General features: G+C 42.1%; 1 protein-coding gene across 3 annotated transcripts in view; it reads left to right on the top strand.

Annotated features, from left to right (window-relative positions):
- The window catches only part of Heatr1 (HEAT repeat containing 1), a 45,448-nt gene that overhangs the window by 18,778 nt on the left and 11,933 nt on the right, over nt 1-14,737 (top strand). For all 3 annotated transcript variants that reach the window (XM_075970206.1, XM_075970208.1, XM_075970207.1), the window contains 13 exons: nt 1,082-1,274; nt 2,727-2,896; nt 3,287-3,445; nt 4,735-4,977; nt 5,525-5,656; nt 9,468-9,571; nt 9,719-9,862; nt 10,481-10,599; nt 10,692-10,813; nt 11,759-11,887; nt 13,123-13,353; nt 13,743-13,869; nt 14,383-14,543. In XM_075970206.1, the coding sequence (XP_075826321.1) occupies nt 1,082-1,274; nt 2,727-2,896; nt 3,287-3,445; nt 4,735-4,977; nt 5,525-5,656; nt 9,468-9,571; nt 9,719-9,862; nt 10,481-10,599; nt 10,692-10,813; nt 11,759-11,887; nt 13,123-13,353; nt 13,743-13,869; nt 14,383-14,543 (2,034 nt within the window). The remainder of the gene's footprint in view (nt 1-1,081; nt 1,275-2,726; nt 2,897-3,286; nt 3,446-4,734; nt 4,978-5,524; nt 5,657-9,467; nt 9,572-9,718; nt 9,863-10,480; nt 10,600-10,691; nt 10,814-11,758; nt 11,888-13,122; nt 13,354-13,742; nt 13,870-14,382; nt 14,544-14,737) is intronic.

Below are 14,737 nucleotides of genomic sequence, written 5' to 3'. Positions count from 1 at the left end.
TTTCGCAGCAGTGAGGAGCGTGCTGACAAACACCCCCTCCAGAGCAGTATAGTACAGACAGCCAGGCAGCACAGTGAGCCAGCCGAGAGTAGCCTGCAGCGTTCCTATGGATGGGCTGGTGTGTTTAAGAATCAAAGCGGCCCAGTCTGTTCACGTTGTAAATGTCATTTGTAGATGAGAAAACTGTCCCAGTGTTGAAAGACGATATTCAGGAGACGCAGTCACTCGTGAAACTTATCCTAGGCGGTATTACCTCCATGCTGCAAGCAGTGTGCTCTTGTCCTTGTCTGACTCCCTCTCTCCATGGTATTTAGCATTGCCAGCATTGCTCACTCCTTCAGAATGCTTTCTTAAAGTTTTCAGGTCCCGTTCTTGTCCAGGTTTTTAGTTAGTGTCCCTATCTTTTCTGTTCCGTGTTTTCAACTGTAAGGTTATAGTAGAGTTCTTGACTATCATTCTTCAAGGACACCTTCTAAGTCCTTAAAATTCCAAATATTGAAGAAGTGATTCAAGGTACATGGCATTAAATCACTCATGTCCTATTGTACATTAATGAAAAGATCCAGGGGTAATGCCGGGCGGTGGTGGCGCACGCCTTTAATCCCAGCACTTGGGAGGCAGAGGCAGGCGGATCTCTGTGAGTTCGAGACCAGCCTGTTCTACAAGTGAAGGCGTAAGTCATAAACAATCCCACATCAGTTTGGAATTATGATTAGTAGGGTGGTATTTATTTAAAGGGGAAAAAACTTACAGATCACCGTCCCAGACAACAGCCCTTTGCGCAATCAGGAAGGAGTCTAGTCACCGAAAACGGAGCAGGAAGCAAAAAAAAAAAAAAAAAGAGAGAGAGCGAGGAGGGAAGTGGTCTCTTTTTTAAAGAGAGAGACCACGCCCCAATGGGCTGGTATCTCAGCGGCTATTGGCTGGAGGAGCGAAAGGACCTCCTGCAACATACAAGAGCTAGTTCCAGGACAGGCTCCAAAACCACAGAGAAACAAAAACGAAACAAAACAAAAAAATCCGGGGGTAGTTTGTCTGAGTGAGAACTAGACTTCACTTTTGTTTGCTTTTTTTTGATTAGGTACACCTACAAGATGTTCTTCAGGTGTTCAAGTTCTTTTGTGTTTTGTGGACCTATGGTTCTAGCCTCTCAAATCCACTTAACTGCACTGTGAAGTCAGAGCTGCAGACTCAGGCTCTTTACATAGGCTCTGTGATGCTTTCTTCTCAGAATACACAGTATAAGCAAAAGCTGGCATCTACTGCATCTCCAGGTATGACAAGTCACATTTAACCATTAAATTAGTACGTTATAGACGTACAGTAGATGAGGAAGTATAGTTTATAGTCTTATATTTGATTGCATAGAGGTAACCTAATTTTTTAATATAATTGACCCTGTGTGGGGGAGACGGTGCTGAGCGCAAAGGCACTTGAGTTTAATCCTGGCCACGTTGTAGAAGGAGAGAGCTGACCTCTGCACTCAGCACAGTTGTCACCACACCACATATAGATACGGAAAATATCTTTATTTTTATTTATTCATAAAAAATACAATTTAAAAATGTAATAAGAAGTTAAGAACAAAAATGGGTGTGGTGGCACATGCCTTTAATCCTAGCACTGAGGGGGCAGAGGCAGATGGAGTAGATAGATCTCTGAATTCAAGGCCAGTGTGGTCTATACACTGGTCTCTACACAGAGAAGGCATATGTACTTTGTCTAGAAATCAGTATTTGAAGTTTCCAGTTTGGCATTACATATTTTCCTTCCTTTGTGTCAGAGGCAATGGGCAGCCCTCCTTAACGTATACCTCTCTCTACAAACAGCAGGACTGAAGAGATTCACTCTCCACCTAAAATGAAGGTGTAACATAAAATTTAACTGGTATTGGAAGAAGACAGATGCATATGACCTCTAAATACAGAGCTTGATACTTTTTGAATGAGTTTTCAGGGTGGGCAGTACCTTTGTGAGCCAAAGATAAAAGTAGAAAAGCTTTTATACACAAATCTGGGATATACGGGTTATATTTCAACCTTATCTCAGAAAAGGAAACAATAACAATAAAAACCCAGCCAACCAAACAATAACCCTAGAAGGAAAAAAAATAGGTAGAGATTGTAAGATTTCTGCACTAAAAATGAAGTCAAGTATCAGGGAGCCAGCTTTGATTGGCTAATGCCTGTAATCCCAGCACTTATGAAGTGGAGGAAGAGGGATCTGAAGTTTCAGGCTAGCCTGGACTGTATGAAAGCAACAACCTGCACCAATCAGCAGTAATTTAAATATTTTCAAAGCACCCATAGTAAAAGTCAGTGGTAACTTCCTGCTGCTCCTAAAGCAGGAGTGGATTCGGAGGCTGTTGCAGCGTTGTTCTGAAATCCTGACCTTCACTAGCACTTGACAGCTTAAGAGTAAAAACACACTTTAGATACACGTGTGCCTATCGGAACATACACCTTAAGGTGAGAGGACAGTTGACAAATTGCATGTTTTGAGAAAACATGGCCATTTTTCTGAAATAATTAGGCAGTGAACAGTCTTCAGAGGAGAGATGTCTGAGAGGGAACCTTGTATGTGTGTGATGGCCAGGATGGGGTAGTGCCAGGGATGTTAACCAGGTGTCTTACAGGCCAGATGTGTGCTATGCAAGGGAGCTGTGCTCCAGAAGGAAACCTGTCACCGTGAACCTTTGACACTAGCTTCTTTCCCATTTCATTTAGTGGTGCTGTCTCTGCTCCTCAGTCTGGGAAGCCCTGTAAAAGAAGTGCGCAGAGCTGCTGTTCAGTGTCTCCAGGCCCTCAGTGGAGTAGCCTTGAAGTTTCAGCTGGTGATAGAGCACCTGGTTCCTAAGGCAGAGGAGATCACTTCAGATGCTACCTATGTGGTCCAGGTAGACTACTGTCAAAGACGGTTGAGATGGAGAGCCTATGGAACACGAGCAGTTTGCTCCCTTCCTGTACCTTGTAGGGATTTGGGTGGATTTATCCACTAATTTAAAGATTTGTGTCAGCAACTTCAGTCTTTTTGCTATTTTTTAAAAGGTCACATATTGTGTTTCAATTGTGTTGTCCTTTTCTTGCATGAAAGACTAATGTTCAGTCTTCACAGTGTTCACAGCTGTTGGATACTGAAACCCTTTCCAGTTGGTACTTTATTTGAAGAGAGATTAAAAGATGTAAGCAGTGTCCTGTCATTAGAAAAGATTTCCATAGTTAAGACATTTAGTCCTTAAAGTTCCTTTCCCCTTTTGAAGACAGTTTTCTGTCTTTCTGGTACCTAGGATTTGGCTACGTTATTTGATGAACTACAGAGAGAGGAGAAACAGAAATCGCATCAGAAGTTGTCTGAGACCCTGAGAAGCCTTCTTCACGGCATTTATGACTGCCCGGCGTACATCGCAAAAGACTTGATGAAAGTATTTCAAGACGTGAACAGTGAGGTATGAGTGATTTGCACAGAGTGCAGTAGATTATATATTCCATGACTTTCCTGAGAAGTAGCTGCCAGGATGAGGAAGCAACTGTGTGCTCTCAGGAGGGAAGAAGGATTCAGGATTCAAAAAGCACACATGAGTGCTCATTCATTTTTAAATTCAGTATGTAATCTCAGCAACTTAATCTCAGAATAGGTTTTAACTTGTGTTCATTTTTTAAGGAGAAATCCTCTACAAAGGAATATGTTTAGAGTCTCTAAAACTGGATTTTTTTTCTTTCTCTCATTTCCAAAATACACGGGTTCATGCAATTTTTGGAGGGAAAAGCACAGCCTTCGCTATGTGCTCAGGGAAGCCTGTGATGTGAAGGAAATGTCTGCTCTGACCAACAGGGCTTTAACTCCCTTCTTTCCACACCTTGAATGCCAATGCTTCCATTGCTCTTGACCGACTGCAAATCCAGAGAATTAAAGTGGGTAAAATAGAATAAAAATTATTTGATTTTTTTTTTCTTTTTCCCAGTTATCAGCCCTGAGCTGTCCCTGGTGTTAACAGGCTGACAAATTTCTTCTATAAAGCAGTAGACAGTGAATATGATCCAACTCCTGTCTATGAGGTTCAAATCTTCTAGTTCAGCCAGGCTCAGAATCGAAGTGTTTGGGAGAAAAGTTATGTCCATAGCACATAGGCAGGCTTTTTTCTTGTCCTTATTTCAAAAACAAACAAAAAATACAGCAGTATTTATTATGATTAACCTAGAGGTGACTAAAAGTTTTTTAGAAAACTGAGACTAAATTATATAAGCAATTATGCCGTGTTATACGAGGGGCTTGTGTATCCTGGGTTTTGTCTGAGGAGTGGCTTATGGGCAGTGCTCTGCAGATATCAGGAAACAACTCTCGGGCTCTGGACCATCTTTCTTTGCAGTTGCTCAGATCTGCCTCTGTGAGGAGAGCAGACACAGGGTATGTAATCAGATGATTGTGGCTGTTGTCAATGAACAAGTTTAAAAGTCAGGACATCACTGGATTTGTCAGAAGAGCCATGACTTTCTGGTTTAACTATTAAAGCCTTTACATACCTCATTTGAATCAGTACTAATCATACCAAATTGAGGGAACTGCAGTACTTTAGCAAATGCTAACTATTGCTGTGCTCATATTTTAGTTTGTAGTTTCTGTTCTTAGAATGTGTTCACTCCTCTAAAGAATGTAAAGAACTGTAGCTGAGCTGTGAGAGCACACCTGAGCAAAACAAGAGCCTCGGTTACTACCACTAACCTTCTCTGTCTTTAGACGGTGCTGGCCCAGCTGCTGCCTATGGTGGAGCGACTCCTAGAGAAGGTGGAGAAGGAGCCCACAGCTGTCCTGAAAGATGAGGCCATTGTTTTGCATCTCACTCTGGGAAAATACAATGAGTATTCAGCTCCACTTTTATATAGAGACCCAAAGAGTCTAGACCTGTTTATAAAGGCTGTGCACACAACAAAGGAGCTTCACCCAGGAATGCCAACCGTTCAGATTACTGCTCTTGAAAAGGTCAGTGGCTTCCTTCAGAAACTCAACTCGATCATGCATGTACTGAGTTGTAAATTATTAATGGTTTGAACACACTTTTAAAAGCACGAGATACAGTTTACCTACTGTACAAAAGTTACATGCAGAACATTAAAAATACTTGCTTTTAAAAGCTGGTGAGAGGGCTCTGCAGGTAAAGGAGCTTGCCGTGCAAACCCAACAACCAGAGTTTAAAAGTGAAACTGAGCCGGGCGGTGGTGGCGCACGCCTTTAATCCCAGCACTCGGGAGGCAGAGGCAGGCGGATCTCTGGGAGTTTGAGGCCAGCCTGGTCTACAAGAGCTAGTAGTTCCGGGACAGGCACCAAAGCTACAGAGAAACCCTATCTCAAAAAACCAAAAAAAATAAAAAAAATAAAAGTGAAACTGAAGTGAAGGTGAAGGCGAACTGAGTCCCAGAAGTTCTTCTCAGACTGGTACACATGCGTGGATTACACACACCATGAGGAGAAATCTTTAGTTGAGGCTGTTTACTGACTCGTGGGTTTGTTTGCTTTTTCCTGCTCCTAGATTACAAAGCCCTTCTTTGCAGCTCTGTTAGACGGGAAGGTGCAGCAGAAGCTTCTGTGTGTGCTGTTTGACTTACTGGTGAACTGTAAAAACTCCCATTGTGTTCAGACGGTTGGCAGTGTTTTCAAAGGGGTAAGTCGCAAACTGTGATTTGTAAACATTTAGTCTTTTCCAATTAACAAAACATATAACTACCCTGCATTTTACAGTGTTCCTTTGGAGTCAGATTTCACCATTAACAATATTCATAGGAAAGTATGTGCTCAAGAGGTACAAACCCCACATCTTACATCTTTGCCATTTATTTTTTGTTTTTGAATTCTTTAAATTTTTCATAGATTATACAGTGCATCTTAATCATAGCCATACCACTGTGGTTTGGCTTCTTTTGCCTCCCCCTGTGCCCCTAGCAATATATCTTTTTTCCAGCTTCAAGCCCTTTTTAAGAAACAGTCCGCTGATTCTGATCAGTTCTGTCCCCATGTAAATGGGTGTGGGGCACAGGCAGCCTGCCAGTGGCACCCCCTCTCAGAAGCCATCAGCTGTCGTGGCTCCTCAGCTAGGCATGGAACCTCAGGAGCCCCTTCCCAGTCATGCTTTAAAAATTTATTTTTTCCAGTTTTTGAGACAGGGTTTCTTTTATGTAGCCTTGACTGTCCTGGAACTCACTCTGTAGACCAGGCTGGCCTCGAACTCATAGAGTTCAGAGTGCTGCGATTAAAGGCGTGCAGGTAAGCACAGCTGCTGTGAGTTCGCGTGGGAGTCCAGCATTTCACAGCATTCTCCGTCTTTCCAGTCTTAGATGATTTCTGCCCACTACCCCAAGTTCCTCGAGCCTTGTTTGGTACTGGCGGTCAGTACAGACGTCCCATCTGTGGCTGACATTCACAGTCATTTACTTTCAGTCTATTGAATGGCTAGGGGTCTTTTGCAAAAACTACTGCCCTCTGTATAGGAAGCTTCTCTGAGCAAGACTGAGCGCAGCACAAATGGTTCTAAAGGGAGAGTCCATAATGGTGAGGGAGGCATGGTGGCAGGCAGATCCAGCAGGAAGCTGAGAGACCACACGTTACCATCCAAGTGCAGGAAACAGGACAAACAAAGTAGGGCGAGGCTATTCACCTTTTTTTTTTTTATTGTTATATGAAGTATATATTTTTAATAAGTTAGGGCATATGGTTATCTTATTTTAGTTCTTACTCAGTAGGTATGGCTGCCTTTTTCATGAAGAATAGGGATTATGAGGGGCTTGATGTTGAGCAAGGTGACCTGATTTTACTTAAATAGATACGTAATGTATAAGATGGAATTGAAACTGCTTGTCACTTTTTTATGTATATTGAAACCTAGCTACATTGGGGTGGATTATTCCATTTCCTGAATTGACTGAAATAGAGAATGGCAGGAGCAGTGAATAAAGTAGTTGCCATATGAGTGTGAGAAATGGAGTTTGTGTCCTGCATAAATTCTGCTGTGCATTGTAGCCCATCTGTAGTGCTTGTGCTTAAAAGACAAAGACAGGCCTGGTGGTGGTGCACACCTTTAGTCCCAGCACTCAGGAGGCAGAGGCAGGCGGATCTCTGTGAGTTCGAGGCCAGCCTCATCTACAAGAGTGAGTTCCAGGACTGGCTCCAAAGCAACACAGAGAAATCCTGATTCCAAAAAAAAAAAAAAAAAAAGAGAAAGAGAGAGACAAAAACAGGATCTTCAGAGCAAGCTGGCCAGGTATACTGGCTCTGTGGCTGAGTTCTGGGTTCAGGTGAGCGACACCTCAAATAAGGTGAAGAGCAGTCAAGGAAAACTTTTTTTTTTAAGATTTATTTATTTATTATGTATACAACATTCCTTCCATGTTTGTTTGCATGCCAGAAGAGGGCACTAGATCTCATTATAGGTGGCTATAAGCCACCATGTGGTTGCTGGGAATTGAACTCAGGACCTCTGAAAGAGCAGTCAATGCTCTTAACCAATCTCTCCAGCCCCTCAAGGAAGACTTTTGATGTGTATGTTGGCTCACCACTTGCACTTGCACACACACATACATTCCATAGTCACAGAATGCATGCAACAATAAGGTTAATGAAATTCAGAGCTGGAGAGATGGCTTCCATAATTAAGAGCACTTGCTCTTCCAGAAGACCTGGGTTGGATTCCCAGAACCGACATTGCTGCTTACAATGGTTTATAACCCTGGTTCCAGGACATCTGACATCCTCTTCCTGCTTGCACAAATACCAAGCGTATAGGTCGTACACAGATGTATATGCAGGCAAACACCGATACACATAAAATAGTTAATTTAAAAAATAGTGAAATTATAATCTCCAGATTTAGTTCTCAAATCTTTAACAGATTTTTCCTTCTTTTTTTTTTTTTTTTTTTGGAAGTATTTTAAAGTAAGTCTAGAACATTTAATTTCCATTCCTATGCATGTCAGTTTTCACCTTTTAAAAACGGGCATTTTCTTGCTGGGCGGTGGTGGTGCATGCCTTTAATCCCAGCACTCAGGAAGCAGAGGTAGGCGGATCTTTGTGAATTCAGGGCCAGCCTGGTCTACAAGAGCTAGTTCCAGGACAGGCTCCAAAGCTACAGAGAAACCCTGTCTCGAAAAACCAAAAAAGGCCATTTTCTCACAACTGCACCATACTTGGAAAAAAAAAATGCCAGAATTCCTTGACATCATTTATTACTCAGTCCATAGTCATGTTTTAATGAATATCTCACAAATACTTTTGACAGTTTTTTTTCTTTGAATTGGTTCTAAATATTTACTTGTGGTGTTCAGAACTTTTGGGGGAAAAAAGATTTCTTGTTTCTACCCCATATCTAAATAGTCTCTTTGAGTGAGAATCTGTTACTCTTTCCAGTTAGTGAGAAATATCTGTTTTGGCATGTAGAGCCAGGGTGTTTTCCACAGAGGGATGAACATGAAGTTGTGAGATGCCTGTAACAGATCCAGGACCCCGTAGAAAACAAGTGTGTGCTGGCAAGAGGGCTCAGCTAAAGTGAACCTCCAAGTTAGATTCGTGCTGGCGAGTGTGGGCTAGCTTTGGTTGGAACTATCCTCCCTTCTGCTCTTTCTTGAGGTTACATCAGACAGTGGGAGGGCAGGAGGCTTGCAGAGCTAGGGTGCCATTCTGGCCCTTCAGTTAAAGAAACCCTTTTCATGGGACCACCTCTGCTTCTCGTTTTTATTTTAAAGAAATGGGGATAATTAGGATCATAGAGATAGCATTTCAGCAGACTTTAAATATAATATAATGATAAGTAGATCCTTTTCAATTGAAACACAGCCAATGGGACCATGATAAGATATTTCAAAAATTGTGAAAGGGAGCTTTTTACTCTCATTACTTAATCTTCCACAGTAGACTATTGTGCACATGAAATATTTGCAAGCCAGAGATTGATGCACCCTTAATCCTACTTGGAAGAGTGAGAGGCAGGGGGATTACAAGTTCAAGGCCAGCCTAGGCTCCATACTGAGACCCTATCTTCAAAAATCCAAAAGCAGACAAACCAAAGAAGACATATTTTCAAGCATACCGTATCAGCTTAATATAAGCTCAGCCTTGGCTGTAAGGCAAGTGTGATTATCAGAACAATCTTTTGTACTTAGTGACAATGAGTCCATAGCATATGATGAAATAAGCATATACTGAGATGAGTAGATTCCAAGATACCAGAGTAATCTATTCAGCTGAGTATTTGAGTTTTCACCTTAAATAATGCATAAGAGGCCATTAGTAGTGTATTGGGGGCTGGGCAGGCCTCACATGGCATAATGACATAAAAGCAGACTGAGATGCTTTCATCAACCTGTGTAGTCCTGTTCATTGCAGTAATGTGTTGATCTTATTTTGAAGTTGATAATTTAATTACAACTATTGCTGTAATCTTGTCCCAGTGAATTATATCACTAGTCATTCTTTCAATATTTCAGATTTCTGTTGATGCTGAACAAGTCAGAATAGAACTGGAGCCGCGAGATAAAGCCAAATCTTTGGGCACAATTCAGCAAACAAGAAGGCAGAAAATGCAGCAGAAGTAAGCGCTCTGACACACCAGGGGCCCTGCTCCTGTTCCTTAGGCTCTGGCTGCTCTGATCATGACTTCTAGAAACCCACCCATTTTACATAAACACACATAATGGTGTTTGCATTTTCAGTTTTTTTTTTCTCCTCTGTTGTCCAGAAAATCACAAGATGTAGAATCTGTCCAAGAAGTTGAGGGCCCTTACTGGCAGAGAGTCACCCTCATCCTGGAGTTACTGCAGCACAAAAAGAAGCTCAAAAGCCCTCAGATACTGATTCCAACTCTCTTTAACTTGCTGTCAAGGTAAGGGCTTGGCTTTGGTCTGTGAGATAATAGAGTGGTAGAAATTTTGCCGCGTTGATTTATCTCTCTCTTTTGGAATACTCTTCTTGTTTTGACTGTCCATTAAAGGACGTTGTACTGTAGTTGAAATACTGAAGAATAGTTTTAGTTACCGTTACGATTTCCATAGCTGGCCTCCTATGTTGTGCGGTGGTTGGCCTCATCTGCCTGCTTTCCTACTTAACTTCCAGTGCCATATCTGGGCCGCCTCACTTGTATTTTGAGGATGCTATATAACACCTGCTATAGTTTAATTGTAAATTATTAGAAAGCACAGCTGTAGAGGTTTGCCATTGAGTTGAGGAGTGTGCTGTCATTAAAAAAGTAAAATAATTCTCCACATTTGTTGGAAGATTCTTAGCAGGTTAGTGAAAAGAAAGTACATAGAGAGGAGAAATCATCTGATCTGTACTTGGTTATATGAGGAAAAAAAACCTAGAGTTTAAAACCTTGCATGTTAGACTGTTAAATGATAGGCTTTTCTTTATTCCCTATTGAATAAATTCTGGACAGTGGTCACTAATGTGGCTGGATTAACTTTTACATTCCCAATTGTTTCTCTTCTGTGGTTCCCCCAAGGTGTTTAGAACCTTTGTCATCGGAACAGGGAAACATGGAATACACTAAACAATTAATTCTGAGTTGTTTGCTCAACATCTGCCAAAAACTCTCCCCAGACGGTGGCAGAATACCTAAAGGTATGTGCTTGGCAGAAGAGAAGGGCAGAAAAACTATCTGCTTTGCACATGAATGTATCAGCCACAGACCTTTTCCTTTCCCTCCACTGTAGACATTGTAGATGAGGAGAAGTTCAATGTAGAGTTGATAGTGCAGTGTATCCGCCTGTCGGAGATGCCGCAGACTCACCACCAGGCCCTGCTGCTCCTGGGTACTGTTGCTGGGATATTTCCGGTAAGTGAAAGGTTTAAGACTTGAGTGGCTGTTTCAGGTCTTTTCTTCCATGGAAATGCATTGGTGTGTACTGACTTAAATTCATTAGGCAAGGGGTGGGGCTCAATGGAGTTTTTGTCTGGCAGATGTAAGACCCTGGGTTTGGTTCCCAGTCTAGCCAAAAAAAGAGGAAGCAGCGGGTTCAGTTAGTAAAGTAGAATGATGGTAACTTTTCTCACTGGGATGTGGTGAAGCTTCAGCTGTAGTATGTGGTTAGTTCTTCATACGGTGCCGACACGGGCATAGTAACTATCCAGGAAGATTAGCCTGCCAATCCCCAGAAGACTCTAAACAGACAAGACAAAACCCGAGTTTGAGGGGCTGGAGAGATGGCTCAGTGGTTAAGAGCATTGCCTGCTCTTCCAGAGGTCCTGAGTTCAATTCCCGGCAACCACATGGTGGCTCACAACCATCTGTAATGAGGTCTGGTGCCCTCTTCTGGCCTGCAGACGTACACACAGACAGAATATTGTACGCATAAAAAATAAATAAATATTAAAAAAAAAAAAACCCGAGTTTGATTATCATCTACCTCATGAAGACATGACAGCCGTCCTTGTAGAACTCCTAGCCACGGTAATGGATGCAGAGTGGGTTTTGTCGATCTAATATCACAGTCTCTTGTTCATCTGCTTTCCCTGCTCTCTGTCTACTTTGACCATTTATTTATATTTGGAAACTTAAGCTCTGCCCATTTTTGTTTGTTTTTATTTCTGGTGGTGTAGAGCATTAACCTCAGTCCTTGAACGTACTAAGTAGGCGCTCTGCTGTTGAGCTATAACCGTAGCCCCAGCCACTTGCCTGTTTTTGAGGGAAGATAGCGCTATTTTTATTGGTGATTTTTTTAAAAAAATAAATCTTTGGTATTTAAAATAGAAAAATGGTAAAAATTGTGCTTTATTTCAGGATAAAGTTCTTCATAATATCATGTCTATTTTTACATTCATGGGAGCCAATGTCATGCGCCTAGATGATGCTTATAGTTTTCAAGTTATTAGCAAGACAGTGAAAATGGTCATTCCAGCACTTATCCAGGTAAGCTGTTTGGGTGCTGCCATCATTGTTTTACTCTTTCATTTTTATAATTTTTACAATTTTGTGTAAATGCCAGTCTGGAAATATTCTGATTCTTCTGTGTCCTGAATTTTATAATGGTGAAGCCAGCAAATGGGCTTACAAATTAACATCTTGTGGTCCTACCCTCAAATACGTTAAATCTGGTTCCCCTGAGTGACAGCACTGTAGCCATGAAAGCATTTTGACATCGTGATGAGTAACTTTATATTGACTGCTTCATGATTTGATAATGAGCTTTTTAGATCGAGAATACAGTAAAGAAAAAATAAGAGAAAGGAACTTTTACAGCTACATTGCCAAACTTATTAGCATCCAATTTAATACGGGTTTTCTAAACATGGTCTGAGAGCCAAGACTCAGAGAATATTGTCTTTACCGGTGGGAAACAAATATAGGAGATGAAAAGTAGCTTCAAGCAAAAAAGGGTGGTTATCTCTTACCCCCACTTTTTAATACCATTTGTAATGCTTTTGACTTCACACTGTCTCCTTTTAATTCTCAGTGTTAGTTTGGTGTTTCCTCTATGTTCAATACATTGGTATCTGGAGGGTGTGTGCCTATTGTATGTTTCTGTGTGTATATGTACATTGTTTGATAAAGGGTTGAGAATAAGAAAATGTCTACATAGTCTGAGATAACCAGAAAAATTAGTAAGAAATAGGATTTGAACCAATGAAAGGGAGGGCACAGTTTATACAGAAATATGGCAGCGCCATCTGAAGTATGGGAAAGAGCACGTACACTGTGTGTGTGAAGAGGGACAGTGCCGGTTGGCAGGGACTTGTTGGTAGAATTAGATGGCATTGGGGCTTAGTCTTTCAGTTCTTTGATTCAGCCTCTCAGTCACTTTGTTTTGATTGTGGGTACCAGACTAAAATGAGTTGAACGTGGCTCTGAAAGCAGTGGGGAGCTGTTGGCTTTTCTGTGCTGAGCCTACTTAGATTCTGCCCCTGTGAGGATGCCTGTGCAGTGTTTCCTGCCTTCTGTTGTGCTTGTGTGTGCACATCTTGTTTTGTACAGATAACTCCAGGGAGGCAAAGCCAGTACCTTATGCTATATTTCCCTCAGAGCCAAGTAGGACCTGAGATAAGACAGACACTCACTGAATTTTCATTGATTGGTCTAGTCCCTCTGCTGGTTTTGGGAAAAGGTTATTAGTGCTTACTCAATTCCCTGCTTGATTTTTTTTGCAGTCTGATACTGGGGACTCTATAGAAGTCACTAGAAATGTTGAAGAGATTGTGGTGAAAATCATCGGTGTGTTTGTGGATGCTCTTCCACACGTGCCAGAGCACAGGCGCCTGCCCATCCTTGTTCAGCTTGTTGACACGCTAGGTGCAGAAAAATTCCTGTGGATTCTCCTCGTCCTGCTTTTTGAACAGTATGTCACCAAAACAGTGCTGGTGGCTGCTTATGGAGAAAAGGTCAGAATATTGGGTGGGCTGGTAAAGGGGAATGGGTGATGTCAAGTGGGCTTTGGGAGATTTTTCAGCTTAATGTGCATCATTTGACAGTGCTCGCCCAGAGGCTTCTTCAGGACAGTTCCTGGTTTCTCTTAAGCGTTCAGAATATGTAGACTTGGAACATCTTTAAACAAACATCTTCTAAGAGCCCTTGACTGTTTCTAAGAAACAGATCTGAAGCCTCACCTATGGTTCTGGGCTCCTGTGCAGTTCTTTGAATAGCTGAAGGGATTTACACCTTTCATCTGGTGACAAACTGCTGAAGGATGTGTTCTGGGTGTGTCCCTAGTGTATGTTTACTGATGTACTTGTTAGGCAGTTATTGACCTTTTCCTTTTCTTTCTAAACAGGATGCTATTTTAGAGGCAGATACTGAGTTCTGGATTTCCGTCTGTTGTGAATTCAGTGTCCAGCATCAGGTCCAGAGCTTGATGCTTATCCTCCAGTATCTGGAAAAGCTGCCAGAGGAAAAAGAAGGTAAGCATGGCTCAGGTGTTGGCTACCATCTAATCTGAGAGCTGAGGAGGAGCAGAAAGAATGAGGCAGTCCTTGGAACCTAGTGTATCCACAGATCAAGAACTGTGGGCTTTAAGTGGCCTACCAAAGACCTGACCGCACCCTACCTCTAACACCCTAGCGGCTCTTTAGAATTTCTGAGATACACAGCTTCAGCTTTTAGGCCAGTGTTTCACATGGACGTGGCTTCAGCTCTCAGGAACTCATCCAGAGCTGGAGTGTCTGATGTCTCCACTTTCCTATTGTGTTGTATTTTCTGCTCTGACTGACCCACACTTCTCAGGCCTGTGGAGTGGCTGCTTCCTCGGTGAATGTGCGCCCATTGCTCACTGCCCTGGCAGAGGAGTTTGGTGTCCTATCTGAGCACAGTTCTCTCTGAGATGGCATCCCGCTCTCCGTGCCACACCTGAAAGTTCAGTGGACAAATTAGCGTTGAAGATGAGTAAAGTTGTCTGTGTTGTTGCTGTTTTTCAGAAGCCAACCCCAAGACAATGTCTATTAAGAGTGAAGTACAAGACGAAATGCTACCAGTCTTTAAGGTGGACACGCACACAAGCAAGCAACTTCGGCATTTTAAATATTTGTCAGTGTCCTTCATGGCCCAACTCCTGGCTTCTAATCATTTCCTTAAAAAGGTGATGTGTACTTTAAGTGGGTTTATGCTAAAAAGTGATCTTGCTTTTGCCAAAGACTGATGTTTTAGACTTGCAAAAAATAGCTTGGCAAATGTCTTGTGAAAATAAGAGGCATGCCAAGAAAGATAATGGGGAAACAGTAAACTTCTCCATGCAGACCTGCTGGACATTACCCACCAGAGTTGAGACCCAGT

The sequence above is a fragment of the Microtus pennsylvanicus genome, chromosome 4 (genome assembly GCF_037038515.1).
Source record: "Microtus pennsylvanicus isolate mMicPen1 chromosome 4, mMicPen1.hap1, whole genome shotgun sequence".
NCBI classification, from domain to species: Eukaryota; Metazoa; Chordata; class Mammalia; order Rodentia; family Cricetidae; genus Microtus; species Microtus pennsylvanicus.
Note: the sequence above shows the minus strand (reverse complement) of the source record. Positions and strands in the feature narration are given on the sequence as shown.